Genomic DNA, 16,152 nt, shown 5'->3' with positions numbered 1-16,152 from the left:
GTATTTCTAAAATGGCATACGTAGTTAAGGGACATCAAGAGGTGTTCTGCTGTGTATACCAACCTAAGGACAGGTTTATCTATATAAGTGTGTTAATCTTGATACATACCAGTGTTTTATCTACTCTAAAGCATCCCTGAGCAACACCACTTGTAATATTTAGCAGTCCTTACTACTAAAAAGGGGCTTGATAAGTAGAGCATTTCTTTTGATAATTTTAGTACCTAATATGAATTTCCATGAAATTTGTAAGTTGTCCTATATATTCTGGACATGAAAAATCCTCTCCTTTTATGCAGCAACCATTTGCACATTTGCTAAGTACAAAAGGCTGCATCATCTTATCTCTCTTCCATTTTTATAACTTTCTTCAGACAAACTAGTTAAAAGCAATTTGTTTGCGTTTGTGTGTGTGTGTGTGTTAGCGAGAAGGAAACCGTGATCACTACTCTTGATTTTTTTGTTTCTTTCTTTTTTTTCTCAGAACTTTCTTGAAGAATAGAGCCTAAAACTGTACCAGTTCTCAGGAGCTGCTTTTGTAAAGTTGCTTTATATTACTGTTTACACAGAGAGGATCAGATAGCATAATCAACTTGTCTAATAATTCCTCTAGAGCCTGTGGGATTCTATGCCTCTGCTGAACTTTGTTCCAGTCTTGAAACAAGCTGTGCAGTGACACCATCTGGTTTATTTTTGCCTATATAATTCTTCCTCATTTAAATTGCTGTTGCAACCTAATTCAGTTTAATTTGCTTTACAAAAACCTTTTTCTTTGCTTGTAATAGCTTTGTTTCTGTCCTTGTTTGGTACTGCCCACACAGGACTTCTCCTGTTTTCAGAAAGAGAATTGACATTTCTCCCACAAGAAAACTTTGTGAGGATGGAGAAATTTATGTTATCAGATGTTATCAGGCTGATTTTGAAAATGCAGGCAAGTGTTGTGGTATGGAAGGCGTTCAGTTTTGAAATAGCTGCAAACTTTGAAGCTAAACATGAGTTGAGAGCAGTCATTCTGAGTTTAATGTAATTAATCAGATAATTTAAGAGAATATTTCTGCTGCTTAAGTTTGAACTTATGAATAATAGTGGCATGACAAGGATTTTTTCCCCCCTTTTTGTTATGATTCACTTAGAGGTTCTCCGTAATCATGGTTTGTTTCGAGAAGCCTTGAAAAGAACTCACTAATGTAATAAAGGAAAAATCAGAAACAGGGTAGCAGTGTTCTCCTTTTTGATGTTCCATCATGTGCAACCAGAAATGGGTAGGCTCTTGCTGAATTAGGAATTTGTAAGCTTTGATTGCTGCTGTTGTCTGTCTGCAATGAAATACTACATTCCTGAAATACGAACATGAAAATCAGATAACTAATTTACTTTTTTCTCTGTAAACAAACACCTGCAGTATTTTCCTACCTAAGGTCATAATTTTCATATTGATAGTCTTTCCGATAATAGAATATGAATTTGGCCTGTCTTTGTAGCATTTGATGATACAGTCTATGATTGGCTGAGAAGAAAAATTGCAGCTACCTTAGTCAAAACTAATGAAGATTAATGAAAGGGGGAAAAGATCAGGTTATTGTCTTTTCTTGAGGAGAAAACTTTAGTTATTCTCTACTTTCTATTGCAATACAAAGATTCCAGGGAAAAATCCTAGGTAGGATGGAGAGAGGAAAACTGGTGCAGTTTATGCAGTTGATAACTTTGCCTGCATACCACTAGGACAACTCAATTTGAAAACTCTGAAGATATATCTGTTGCTAGAGTTACAGTAGCCAAAACATTTTTGTGACTTTGAACATTACGAACTCATTCTTGAAACCAGAATTTAGCTGGAAGAGGAATGATTTATATAGGTCAAGTTGCTACTTTATGATACCTGCTCATATGCCTTTCAGCTGCCAGCACTTGTAAGGGTACCAGAATGGGGTTTGATTTTCACATAGCGGTTGGGGGCAAGGGGGGTGTGTGTATTTTACCAGAAGAGGTCTTCTTTTTAAAGTGATTTGTTAATAAAAGATATATTGTCTGACAAAGTCTATTTATAGTTTCATGTTAAATGCAGCAAATCCTTTTGGACAAAAAGAGTACTTTTTAATTCTCAATTTTATTTTCAAGAATGGAAAAATTCTTCAAAGTTAATTTTGTATTTTTAATTTCAAATCAACATTGCAAAAGAAAATTTTTATGTAAAATGAAACAGGAAAACAATACTGCAGTAAATTGATTGTTTTTCTTGGTGTAGTTTTGGGTAGACTGAGGACTTTTGGTTTGTTTTACATTGTTCTCTGTCTCCATGCTTTCACCCAGATTTACTCACTGACTTGAACAATCAATGACTCATACTGCTCAAAAGCTGTTGTCTTATGCAAGCAAATTATTTCTTAAGGCCTTCCATGAAACTCAATTTTACTTTCTTTTTTTCCTTGTCAGTAAATGCAGATTAAAAAGGTGGCAGGAACTGTAGAGTTATATATAGTTTTACAAGCAACAGCTTAAATAGTTAGTTAAGCGTACCAATTTCAAGGAGTGGAGTCAGGATTTTACAAAAATGAAATAATACTGTGAGTAGGAGAGGAAAAACTATATAATTGTTACTGCTTACTGCCTTTGTGAAAATGGTAGCAATTTTTTCGTCTCAAAGTGACTACAGCTGAATGTGATTCACAGAAATGAGCTGTGGTGGGGTGTTTTCGTGTGGTTTATTAATTTTTTTTTTGGGGGGGTAGGTTGGCTTGTCTTGGTTTTGCTTTTGTTTGGTTATTTCTCCCCCTGCCTCCCCCCCCCCCCCCCCCCCCCCCCCCCCCCCCCCCCCCCCCCGCCCTTTTCCCTGCTCATAGGAAGGAAAAGAAACAAAGTGCAGGGAGATTTTTTTTTTTTTTATTAGTTCAGTTAAGTATGGTCTCTTTGCACAACCTGCCTGCTAGGTTTGTTAGGGATCTTATTTAGATGTTTTTTAACCTTTGTTAATGAAATATTGTGAAATAATAGCTTCAGAGCAGTAGCTAAAGTTGCACTGGTAGCTGAGGTGACTTAACAGCTTGGTACTGCCAAACAAAAATATTCTTTTCTGCCTGTTTGCCTTCCAGCTCACATTCAGAACACTAAGATGCTGAAAGTAACTAAAATGTCAGAATGCTAGACCTGGAGAAAAGTTCTTTTCCAGGTCATACAGAGGCAGATCATCTCAGCACAAGGTCCAGAGTTCACTGAAGGGGGCTTAATACTGGGAGGGATCATAGTACTGAAAGTTTGCACAGTGAAGGAAGGAAGGGGTTATGCTTTGAATCTTCATAATTTGGTGGAGGCTATTAAATTGGCTCAACTGTATGCTGTGCTACTTTTTGAGAAGCTGAATTGTACAGTGTGTTTTTCAGAAGAAAATGGGATCCCAGAAATTATGGTAATTCTTCTATGTCATGTGTCTCCCTGCTCCCCAGTCAAAACTAAATAAGTTATTTGAGTTGATCTCTTAAAATCTACAAATATTTTCTTGTGATCCATTTCTGTTATTTTATTTCATAGAAAGTCTGGTCATTTTTTTGTTTGATTTGCAGATGCAGTAGCTACTAGAACCCGGAAGATGACCTCACCAAAACCCAAGAAAAGCACAGCAACCAGAAAGAGAGTCCAGAAGTAAATAATAAAAGTAGCTCTTTGACTCATCTCTGGTTTTCTTTTCAGTTACTGTAGAACTGGAATATTTTTCTTTTCTTTTGAAACGATGAATCCTGTGAAAACATGGACTGCTGTTTGCACCTGTTTTTGAAGAATAAATGTTTTTTGAAACTCTTTGCATAATTTATGTATACTTAAATACTAAATGCAAAATTTTGCCAGTCTTGCAGGTTTTTTTTATACTTTATATTCACAAATTCATACCTTAAAGTAAAACCAAAAGAAAGTGCTGTTTTCTGCTTAATGAAGTAGAACTAAAGCCTTCTTCAGTTTTGTTATGGGTGCTTTATAGGGGACAGCAGTGTTGCACCTGATCTCTTCTAATTTTGAGTAAAGCCTTATTAGAATTCCATCACCCAGATGAATGTTGAGATGAAGTCCGAAATGATTGAGACATCTTTTAAATATTTCTCAAGTGTTTGAAGGTAAAAAAAAATCCATGAATTCTTCCCATCCTTCTCTTATAGTTTGTTCTAAAATGTGTTTAAAGAATTGCTTGGAAGGCAGTTAGTGAATTTTTTTCCCCTACAGTATTTGTGTTTGTATCACTTTTCCATTCATTCAGAGTTTCTCTGGAAAGGAGGAGAACAGAATTCCAGACATGGGCTCAGGGCAAAGGGAATAACCAACCAGAAGCCAATGCTCATTCATTCTCACACCCTGTCCATTCCCCATCCGGTGCTTACCCCTCAGGTCTTCTTTTTGTATCAATGAACAGGCCATAGATACTGTAATTATAAAGAATAACTTTGTAAAGTATCTAGTTCCAGTGAAAGCTTGATTCACGTGGGCTTCTCATCCCAAAGCAGTTGCTTAGCTTTTTTATAGTTAAGAAATATATAACCTTTCCTAAATGTGCTTCCTTGGCATTGAGTTGTCTTTTCAGCTGTAAGTCGAAAAATGCAGTGTTTAACTGTGGTGCAGAATACCTTACTTTTCATTTAGATGCTGCAGAAATACATATATTTTGGTCTTGACCATCCCTCATGTGATGTTTGACAAATGAAAAGGAATCCTTATGAGCCAATGGGTAGTGCATTTGTGTGGATGTCCAGTGCTCTGCCTGCCTGGTTGTGTAAAGTCTGAGTAGCTATTCACGGAAATAAACATGTTGTAGTATGAAACATTGAATGAGTGATGAGGTTATGTTCTGAAAACAAGGGGGTATGTTGTTTTGAAATAAAACTGGAATAACATTTTTAAAAAGTCTGATGCCTTCTTGTTTGTTGTTCTGACTGCTATTCAGACTTTGTTTTCCTGGTTATTAGCAAAGTGTGGCTGATGACTTTAAGCATAACATTTTCTTTGTTTCAAATGTAAAAATAGGACTGCTAAATCCTCTCATAGTTTGATTTGAGGAGTTTTAAATATAATTTTAATGACTTCATTTATTCATTTTGTTCAAAAAGTATGTTATGCTATTCTGAAGAACTGTTGTCAGGAAAGCATATTGTATTCTCTTGCTTGTCTCACATACTCAAAGTTAATGTCATTCTTTTGTACTTTAGTTGTTTGACATCTCAATTTTTTTAGTAACTTATTTACAGGTAAACTTCCTCTCTTTACTGTCCAAATTTTCAAGTAGTCTGTTTTCTTTTGACACTATTAAAACCAAGTGCAACAAACACCAATGTTTCCATATATTTGAAAGGAACGTTTTGAGGTGCAAATTTCATAAACTATTCGTACCTCTCCCTACCCCAAAAATGTCCTGGAAAAAGTTTGTACTGGCAAGTGTTCTGTGAAGAAATAGGATGCTTTCCATTCTAGATGAATGCTGTTTGGGGGCTTGTATGTGCTCAAAAGAGATTGTGCAAAACTACACTCTTGATGGGCAGGAATGTCTATGGGTCGCTGTAAACTGCAATAGTGTTAAAATGTGGGATGGGCAGGATGAGCCAAGTGGTAGACTGTGGTAATACCTGCAGTACTACTGTATGTATTGCATACAACATGTACTCACATGCATGTGGTTTTGTTTTGCAAAACAGTAATGGGGAAATACACCACTTTAGAAGAGGCAGAGGGTGTAGTCAGATTTTGTTGACATCCCCATTTGAAAGTGAAGCCCCTAACACAAAAGAAGCAAGCTGCCTTTAGACTGCATTTACTGCTCTTGATGACTCCAGTTGTGTGTAAATATTAGAAAACAGCAGGGTCCTGCATTCCAAGAATCACTTGAGCAGTGCCATGAAGACAAGTGTCCTTACTGGTATTGTAGTCATACTCCCAAGCTCTCCTGCTGTTTCTAATCTGTGCGCACAGCCGTGAAAAAACTGGACTGACATTTACAGGCACAGCAGGGAGACACTTGAGTAGGGAATGTTAAAGACTCTGCTACCTATGTTTCAAAGTGGCCACCGTACATGATAAATCTTCACAGGAGAACTAGTCAGCACTTCAGCTGATGGTGTAATGAGGATATTGATAATGAAGCACAGAATGCTTCTTTTAGTGCTTGAATGTTTTACAGACAGATTGTATTTTTTTTCTCTTATCTAAAATATCTGGAGAGAGAATCAAATTCAAGACGGTTGTAATATATTTTTTAGATGGTACTGATCTGATAATTTTTAGAGGAATAATTGCCAAGTATTATTTCCCAAAATAATAACATAATTCCTAATGTCTGTTGCATCTAGTATGAAGAAGGGGGTCAGTTGCTTTCCTGAGTAGTTTGACAGACTTCACTCACTGTTTTGTCCCAGTGAGCTGCCAGATTTGGGATGCCATAATACCAGTAATGCAATTAGGTTTTCTGCACATTGTCTGGTTGGCTTCTCAGTTAAGAGTTTCTTTCCCTTTGGGAATAAGACTAGACAGACTGTCATTTGCTATTACTAATTCTGCTTAGCATTATCACTGGAGCTTTTTTGTAATTAGCTATCTTAGTTGGCTCTTAAATTTTAATAGCCAATTGAAGCTACATTTTAGCCAAGTTCCATATCTAAATTGCATTCAGTCCATTAACAAAGTTGGTTAAAAGGCTATTAAAACAAAAGCCAATATATGGTGGTTAGCACTTAGATGTTTGTAGCAGTAGCAGCCTCCAATGAATACTCTCAAGAAATGGCACTTCCTTCTAGCAAAGGAAGTGCACAAAGAATGACCAGAGTTTGTTTTGAGAACAAAGGCTGATTATGCAGAATACATGTAGGAAAAAAACGAACACCACAAAATTGAAGTGTCTTTTCTGGAAGAAGGTGGGAGAGATGGAGGGGGGAGGAGATGCAGAAGGGGACAATTAATGGTTCTGCTCAGATTTGACAGGTTCTGGAAAAGACAAATAAACGAAGTGATGTTTTTCTCCATTTCAGCTGATCAAAATTATTAGCAAAACCATCTGAAGCACCTTCTGGTGGAATTGTCATCTTGCTGAGTTTAGTTTGTAAAACATCCTGCCAGACATTAAAAAAACTGTAAGCATGCCAGCACATAGGCTCAGAGCACTGCTTCTCTAATTGATAGACCCTATAATTTTCTTTTTTACTGAAGACCATGACTGGATACCTCAGCCTCCCAAGCAGCCTAATGCAGCATCAGTCTGAAAATGTTATTCTTTGTAGCACTTGTTTAAATTAGATTTTTCTCCTCTTTTCTTTCTTAAGGTGTAGACAGGAGATTTAACAGTCTTGAGTTCATCCTGTGACAAACAGAGGCTTTCTCCAGACTTTTTGCTTTAAAAAACCTCGCAACAACAACAAACCTTTACTGTTGTGAAGACATCAGATATTAATACTTCTGCAGTTTTAGTGGAGAGTCCGCCAGTTGCTGGTACGTTGTCTCAAGAATGGTTTGCAGTGCCCTGTGTATGTGTGATGATAGATAAGTATCAGTAGTTTCATTGTAGAAAGTGCAAGGCAAACTGCAGGTTAAATATAAACCGTCAGTATAAATAGGCTTTTACCAGCATATATAGGGATGTATTAATTAAGAGTTCCGATAGAGCATAGTTTCTCGATGTCTTGTTCTGTTGTTAAACAAGACCTAGAGTTGGTGCTCTTTGAGTATGAGCTGTATCCCATTGTTTATAGCTCCAACATCAAATTGATTGGAAAATCTCTGTGGCGGTAAGTGCCGTTTCCTTCACATCCCATGCTCTTTTGATGATGCTGGGCTCTTCACAATGGTGAGGGAGAAGCATTCTGTTTTATCTGTCTGAGGACTGATTTTTCTGATGTCTGTTCTAATAGGCAGGAGGAAAGAAGTTATGGTGGGACCAGATTTTTCTGAAATTTGGAGTCCTAGTTGGGATATCATGGATAGCTTTATGCAACAACATGCTAACTCTCATGCTTTTTTTTTTTCTTGTGATTGAGCAGCTGAAGTTTTAGAAAAGTGATTCCATAAATTCTTCATTTTAGCTGCTTTTATCTCTGTGGATGATACCTCTATAGCAACAGTTTTGGTTGTATTTTTTCCCCCCTTATCTCTGGAAGGGACATGTGAAAAAGGGAATACACTCTTTCTGTGAACTGAGTATGCAGGGCAGCTTAGAAAAAATCAGTAGCTTTATTTAGATACTGCAGACTAGAATTCTCTGCACTGATGTGCTGTGTTTCAAAATGTGAAGTCATCAGCAGTATTGCACTTTTACTTCCTTCTAGTTGTCATCCTTACCAAAACCTGTCTTGTTTCAGACTAGAGCATATCCTGCCCATGTAGGCTCCCATGCCATATTTTGATGCCCTTGCAGTTAGGTCTATACAAATACCTGAAGCACTTTCAAATGGACTTCAAGTTCCACAACTGCCTAAGCTGCTGACAAGTGAATCCTGATGGCTTGTTTCTTCATCATTGTGAATACAGCAACAAGCCAAAACTGAGGTTTTGCATTTTCATAGGGAAACCCTAAAGGGTAAGAGAGTTGTGGAGGAACTGTCATTTAATAGGAGAAAGATTGCCTCCCATATTTCTACATCTTGTCTTGGAAGGTCAGCTTTCCAACCCTGCAGACCATAGCTGCTGTGATGGGTTTTCATAAGGACACTTGAAATAAAAGTAATGAGAACACAATGAGACAGCTGTGCAGTGCAATAGAAGTGACAAGGAAATATACATTTTTATGGACTTCCATGAACTAGTTCCTTTTGCCAGACTGCTCCAGACAGGATGAAGCTAGCACAGTGGTAATCTGCATCTGCAGCTTCTGAGAGAAGAATGGAGCAACAAATGTAGAAAATTAAGGATTAATATGTTCATTTATAATGAAGCAGTGAGAACACAATAACATGAAATACAACCAAGGAGGATGCATTTAGAAGACAAAAGAGCCCTGGAAGGGCAGGTACTTAGCTTTGTTCAGAATGCAAACTATAACATGCAGTTTTGGGAATTGGTGAATTGCACAGCTGAATGTTAAAAGAAATTTCCTCATACCACATGAAATACACAATCTGTGCCTTGAGAACCCGAAGGTACTTTCCTTTTCCTTTCTGCTAGGAGAGGCGTGGAACACTGGATCTGCTTAAAGTAACCCTCCAGCTAATTTTGTCTATCTACTGCTAACCCTGAACAAAACTCAGTCTTACTAATAAATGGAATTCCTTTCTGAAAACAGATATATTTATAAAAGTTAAAGATGCCTTTATTCTTGCATTCTCACTAATCTCTCATTATGGATCTGTTTCTTAAACAGTGAGGGTGGGTCTGTGCTAGCAAATGTGCAGTTGTTGGCTCACTTCTAATAATGCTTGGCGATAGCCATAGTGGAAGGTGTACAGTAAACAGCACCATATTTAGAAGACAATATGGTGCTGAAAATATCTGGACATGGTCTGACAACTAGTTCCTTCTGTCGCTATCATCAGTAATTTATAGGCTTCGGGTTTTTTTTTAATCAGTGTTTTCAAGCCTAGGAGGTGGAATTTAAAACTCACCTCTTACCCAGTCCCAGTGTCTCTTGATACACCACTTTAGACTGGCAACATTTTTTGCCTCTCTTATCATATGCTGGCTGGTTCCATGTGTGGTAGTGAGTTATGCCACCATTTCCTGGTTTCCCTTCCTCAAGTCAAAGCCTTCCCAAAACCAGTTTTGAAACTCATAATCTGTTCCTGGTATAAGTGCAGCGCAAGATTTTCTCTAAATCTGACCACAATACTTTATTTCTGTACATGGAAACTGTTGTTTTCTGAGTGAATTCAAACTGTTTATATGGAAAGCCTGTCTTGTTTGAGGTGGTAGTGCCCCATTTGAAGCTGCTGAGAGCTGCAGATAGCTGGGATCTCTGAAAGTCAAGTTTAAGCTCATCTAAAAATGTACCCCTTCCCTGCAAGAAAATTATATTTTTGCATGTTTAACACCCTGCTGAATTATCCTTTGAGTAGTGATAGAAGCAACATTGCTAGAGAGGTCCTAACAAGGAATAAGTAATTCTTAAGTGAAATTGCACACTGCAACACAGTAACAGTTAAGCTAACCCACAGAATTTATGCTTGAACTTGATGTTCCTTGATTAACTAAGGGTACTGTGACTGAGGTAATGAGGAACCACAGGAATGAGAAACAAATTTATTGAAATACATTTGTGTTTTTCCTGTGTTCTTCACAGTTTTTGCATGTGGGCTTTGTTTTAAGCTCTTTCAAGATGTGATTGTCTTATTATTCATCTGCATAGCACCTGGTGTTCTAGAATGTGAGATGTTGAGCACCTATGATAAAATTAGTTTTGTTAGTTATTTTGCTTGCTTCACATCAATATGCTTCTTCTTTCCAAGGGAAGTTTTTGATTATTCCAACATGTAGTTTAGCTTTATTTAACTAATTAGTTAGTTGCATTAGGTTAATTATTAACCTCATTGAAATTTGTGTTGCTCTGAAGAGCACTGAAAATGAGGGGAGCTGTAGCAGACCTGAGGCACTGTCACGCATTGGAGTAGGTCAGGGCACACACAACAGATCATTCTGCTTGTAGCTGAGGGAATGGAATTGCTGTTTCTGCTTCTTGCCTGCAGTTGAGGATTCAGGATGCTGGCCTTTTCTACAAGAGGTGTTGCCTTGCTGCTTCCTATACATCATATCTGCCTGTCTAAAGCAAGACAGAGCCATCCACCTTGAGTCTTTCCTTCATCTGTCTTTTTCAGTTGTATTCAATCTGATTTCTTCCCCCATTAGGTGCACATAATGTGAATTGCTAATTGATGCTCTGTTGCATGATTGCACATGCTTGCAATGTTCAAAGCCCTGAGAACAGAAGTATGAGTACTGCATGGGTACTGGGGCACTCACTAGGTCACTGTGGGTCAGCCAGGTTTTGCAGCTTGGCAGGGACTGTGATATTCCAAGGAGCCTTCTAGGGGACGCAAATAGTGGAGAAAGGTTTGATCTCTGCTCTCCCTTAAATTATCTCTTATTTCTCTTCTCCACTATAGCATGTCCTCAATTCTTTACAGACAGATAACCTAATATATAGATTATATAGTTCTTTATAATCTACAGGCATTGTTCTTCCACTTCCTTCTACTTTCTCTTCTCCCCTACATACACATCTGAAAGAAGCCTACAGTATGTGGTGTCTCCACATTGTGGTGTTGTCTTTGACAGTCTTAACAGTTTTTCTGAAAGACCATAAACTAGGAATGAAAAAAGAAATGGAAAACAAGCGTATCCATATGTTCAGGCATCAGAGCATTCCTTTACATTATTGGCAGTGGTGCTTTTCTGTATGTATGTCCTGGTATGGTTTCTCAGGAGTGTGAGTTTCTTAACATGCTAGTGGTCCTTGAGGGAGAGAGGCATATGTTATGACCTGGATGAGGGCACAGAGTGCACATCAGTAAGTTTGCTGACAACAGAAAGCTGGGTGGAGTGGCTGACACACCAAAAGGTTGTGCTGCCATTCAGTGAGACTTGGACAGGCTGGAGAGCTGGGCAGGGAGAAATTTGATGAAGTTCAACAAGGGCAAGTGTAGAGTCCTGCACTTGGGAAGCAACGACTCCATGAACCAGTATAGGTTGGGGACAGACCTGCTGGAGAGCAGTGAAGGGGAAAGGGACTGGGGGTCCTGGTGGATGGAAGGATGACCATGAGCCAGCAATGTGCTTTTGTGGCCAGGAAGGCCAGTGCTGTTCTGGGATGAAGGGGTGTGACCAGTAGGTTGAGAGTTCTCCTCCCCCTCCACTCTGCACTGCTGAGACCGCAGCTGGAGTTTTGTGTCCAGTTCTGGGCCTGTCAGTTCAAGAAGGACAGTGAGCTACCTGTCCAGTGCAGAGCCATGAGGATGATTAAGGGAGTGGAACATCTTCCACACGAGGAGGGACTGGGGGAGCTGGGGCTCTTTACCTTAGAGAAGAGGAACTGAGAGGTGATCTCATCAATGTTTATAAATATGTAACGGGTGAGTCCTGAGAGGATGGAGCCAGGCTCTTCTCGGTGGTGCCCAATGACAGGACAAGGGGCAATGGGTGGATGTTGAGGCATAGGAAGTTTCACATAAATATGAGGAAAGACTTTTTCACTGTGAAGGTGACAGAGCACTGGAACAGGCTGCCCAGGGAGGTTGTGGAGTCTCCCTCTGGAGATACTCAAAACTTACCTGGATGTGTTCCTGTGTAATCTGGTGTAGGTGATCCTACTCTGGCAGGGGGGTTGGACTAGATGATCTTTTGAGGTCCCTTCCAGCCCCTGAGGTGCTGTGATTCTGTGATAAAATCCTAAATATCTTGTGAGTGCTCAAGTTTCTAGATTGGAAGATGTACAAGGATTTTTGTTTATCACATCACATTTCACTGGGAGTTTATTTACTGTGGAAACCTGCCTGAATGCATGGGTAGCCATTGCAGGTCAGCAGCAATCAATGGCGAATGTCCAGCTTCTTAAAACTGCAAGTTTTATTTCTAGCTGCAAGACTGCTTTAGAGAAGTCCCATGGTATGTAAAGCACCCGAGAGGTGATCATTCTAGTAGAACACCAGCTAAACAGGAATCAGAATCCCCAGTGGCAAGGGACTTGCTTAATTTGTTTGTCTTAAGAATAAATGCCTATTCATAAAATGGAGCTTTATCTGAGAAACAATGTTCCTTAAACTGATTGTTCATAATGAAACTAAAAAAAAAGAATGTCTACTGAAATGCTTCCATTGGTTTGTTGTGTTCTCAAAACCTGAGAAAGCGTCTTTGTCTGAACTGTTAAATTTCAAACTCTGCCCTAACAGTTCCATTCCAGTTACGGGCAAGAACATACCTGCCATTGTATCACAGGCAGTGACATATTTCTATTATATAAGCTGCTGGCAGATTATTGAAGCCACTAGCCAACAGAAGACTTTCAGACTCGTGTACCTACATACTTCATAGGAAAATTTAGGGGCATTGGGCAGATGCGATCTGTTCTTCCCCGGTTCATGGTGGGGGGTTCAGAAGGAGGGATTTCATGATACCTGCTCCACAGACACTTGTCTTGAGGAAGTAACAACTCCTGAGAAATCCATGTATGCATGTTAACCATCACCTCTGCCTTTGATATTAGTCTACTACTCAGTCTATTGTTACTAGGAGGATGCAGTAGAAGTGTTTTCACTCCTATTATAAGTTCTTCCAGGTCTTATTACTGAACCTTGATTTCCTGCTTCATGTTTCTTAAGAGAAATCAATGAAATGTGCATGATCAGTGCCAAATTTTCTGCATTAGATTTTAGTGGCAGATTAATACTGGTAATTAATGAACCACAATCAAATGTGGTAAGGAAGACTTTTCTAACCTTTGCAACAGGCAGGTGGAAAAGAATTTTTGAATTTCTGAGCGGAGCACTTCCTTTGTTTCTGGAGGCCTAGGAGTGTTGTTGGTTTTGTTTTTTTTTTTTAAACCTTTCTTTTAAACTTCTTTTTTTTTTTTTAAACTTTTTTTTTCTGTGTATGTCTTTGTGGAGTATGAGACTGGTCTAAGCACTGAAACAAGGTAGGGGAATAAAACTTCAGTATATCTTTGAACATTCAGACTCTGCGGAAACTCAGGGCAAATCACTGCTGCTTCTTGCTGTTTTCAGAACAAGGTTTTTGAGAACAGTCAAGTTCAGCAATTACTATTTTGGAAATTTAAATAGATCTCTAAAATACATTCATCTTTTTGCTTCTTTCTCATCAAAGTATTTGATTACCATTTGATGGTTGGAGGACATCACAGTCAGAAACTCTTTACCCCTCACTGTTGTATCCTTTGCAAAGCAGAGGCTGAGTTCAAGACCTGCCCCAGAATTCATGCCTGCTTTCTACCTCCTTTAGAGAGGCTGAAGGGTGTTAAAAGTTGTACATAACTTAGAGAGGGCATACACATAAGTGATACCAAACGGAATGTAACTATTTCTGAGTGCTTCTGATAGGAAGCACAATTCTTTTAAGAATTAGGGCATGCTATTCCTCTGCAGTTCTTTGCTGTGGCAAAAATAGATAAGTCGGTGGATTAATTATGTAAAACTTGTATTTAGTTTAGCTTCACATTAATGATGAGGCTAGCATGCATAGAGTTTTTTTTTTGGTTCAAGATTTCTTACAATTGGCCTATTTTTTAACAAAGAAGATTCCATCCCTTCTTTCTGGCTTGTGTTCTTATCAACAATTAAACTCAGAAAAAGAGTGTTTTATTAAGGCTTTTCCCCTGCCTTAAGCTGTTCTGTCCTCCCCACCCTACCAAACATAAACAAGCACTAGAAGAGAAGAATTAATCAACAGCAAACCAAGTGATATAAAGAGAGACATTATTTTTTACCTGTCCTTTTTAGAAGGGTAATTGAAAGAGACAGAAGTCAACTAAATTTAGTACACTAAAACAATGTACAGTACTGTGAGTTCCTTAACCTAATGGATCAAATATAGTTCTTTAATTATTTCCCATTGCAAATTCAAGGAGAGAGAATAAAAAGAGGCTTTATTTTCAAAGATGGTATGAAGTTAGCTGTAAAATAATTTCCAAAGATAAAAATAGATCCTTAATGCTTTACACAGTGTGGATTCAGTTTGGCAGGTTTTTTTTTCTCTAAAAAATTTGCATCATAGAACCTATTTCCTTCCTAGTTCAGACATTTAAAACCCACATTCAGACCTGTCAAGTCTTATACTTGGAGAATGAGACTCATTTGGTTGATTCCTGTCTCACATGTTTCTGTAGATAGGCTGGATATCAGTCAAGAGAGTAGATTCGCATTGCACCTAAGCCAATCTAATGGGTCAGTAGCACAGTTCTGTTTCCTTTTGCTACTCCCTAGTTATGCTTTCTTGCCCCCTTTGCTGTGCTAGGAATGTTGCTTGGTTGATCCTGTGGTGAGCTAGCTAAACATGCTGAGTATACAACCCTTTTGTTAAAATAAGGGTTGGGTTTTTTTTGTTTGCTTGGTTTTAGAAGGAAAATTTAAAGTCTTCTTAACTAAAAAATAATTCTTTTTCCCCTGCTGGCTCATAATATTTTAGCATAATCTGTTGCTGGGCTGTTTTTAAATCATTCAGATACTATAGTTGTGGGGCAGCTCTAAATACATGTCCTGTCCTTAGAATGCTATACTTCTTTCTCAGAAATGCTCTCCTGCCTTCAAACAGTGGAGAATTAACCATAGTGTCTGATAGAGCTGCATTGTTGTGCATCATCACTGGTATTTTCCTGTTGAAAAATACACGTAACAAGTTGCACATGTAAGTCAATTAAGGAAAGAGAACTTTCTCAGGCCAAAAGAACTGCTGAATAACCTACAATTACTTACATTTTCCTGCTTTGCTTCTAGTAGTGGAGCCTCAAGCATCACTAAGCGTTGCCTCTCTCACACACATTTTGCTGCTCTTGTCACCAATTAAACAGGTCACAGGGTTAACTCTAGTATGTCCACTTCAAGCTATTAATTTTGTAATCAGATGAAGTGTTGGGCTGGAATCTGATGAACTGATTTAGGATAATTTCCAGGGCTGTCAAGATGCACGTGTTAGCCTTATGACTCCAAGAGAGATGCAGTGGAAGCAGGATGTGATTAGAAGGGAGAAGTTGGAACTAGTTTACTTCTAGGCCACCCTGTATGGGTTCTTGTATTATAATAAAGCTGTGCTTATAGAGTAAGTAGGATTTGATTTTTCATGAAATGGATTACTAGTAAATCTGTGAGGTGGTCATGACATCCTCTTTCACTGTAACGTTGAAAGGAAGCAAAATACACATCCTTTCATGCAAAAGCACTAGCCCTCAGGATGTTCTCTGTGTTGGAAAGATAATGAGAACCTTCCAAATTTTAGGCCTTCACCTGAAACATGAATGTCTGACACTTTGTAATTATGAAGGGAAGGCATTCTTCCCACAAGCATGCTACCTATTTGAGGGAAAGAGAAATTGCAAGGGATTTGGAGTGTAAAATCAGCCTTGATGTTTTAAATAGTATTGACTAGGGACTCTAAAGATTTCCATGTTTGATAAAGTAGAAAGAGACAATAGAGAATTTTCTACATGCTGGCTTTGCAGAAACATGTTCTATATTTGATTGTTTTATTGAGTGCAGCAGC

At 38.4% G+C, this 16,152-nt stretch overlaps 1 protein-coding gene across 1 annotated transcript in view; it reads left to right on the top strand.

The window, feature by feature from the left end:
- VRK1 (VRK serine/threonine kinase 1) overlaps positions 1 to 4,190 on the top strand; it is a 29,751-nt gene extending 25,561 nt beyond the window's left edge. Inside the window, exon 12 of the mRNA XM_009907872.2 lies at positions 3,558 to 4,190. Coding sequence (XP_009906174.1) covers positions 3,558 to 3,640 — 83 coding nt within the window. The 3' untranslated portion in view covers positions 3,641 to 4,190. The remainder of the gene's footprint in view (positions 1 to 3,557) is intronic.
- Positions 4,191 to 16,152: the final 11,962 nt, after the last annotated feature.

This window comes from Dryobates pubescens, chromosome 5, assembly GCF_014839835.1.
Source record: "Dryobates pubescens isolate bDryPub1 chromosome 5, bDryPub1.pri, whole genome shotgun sequence".
Taxonomy (NCBI): Eukaryota; Metazoa; Chordata; class Aves; order Piciformes; family Picidae; genus Dryobates; species Dryobates pubescens.
The sequence above is the reverse complement of the archived record's forward strand: the minus strand, read 5'-3'. Positions and strand labels throughout refer to the sequence as shown.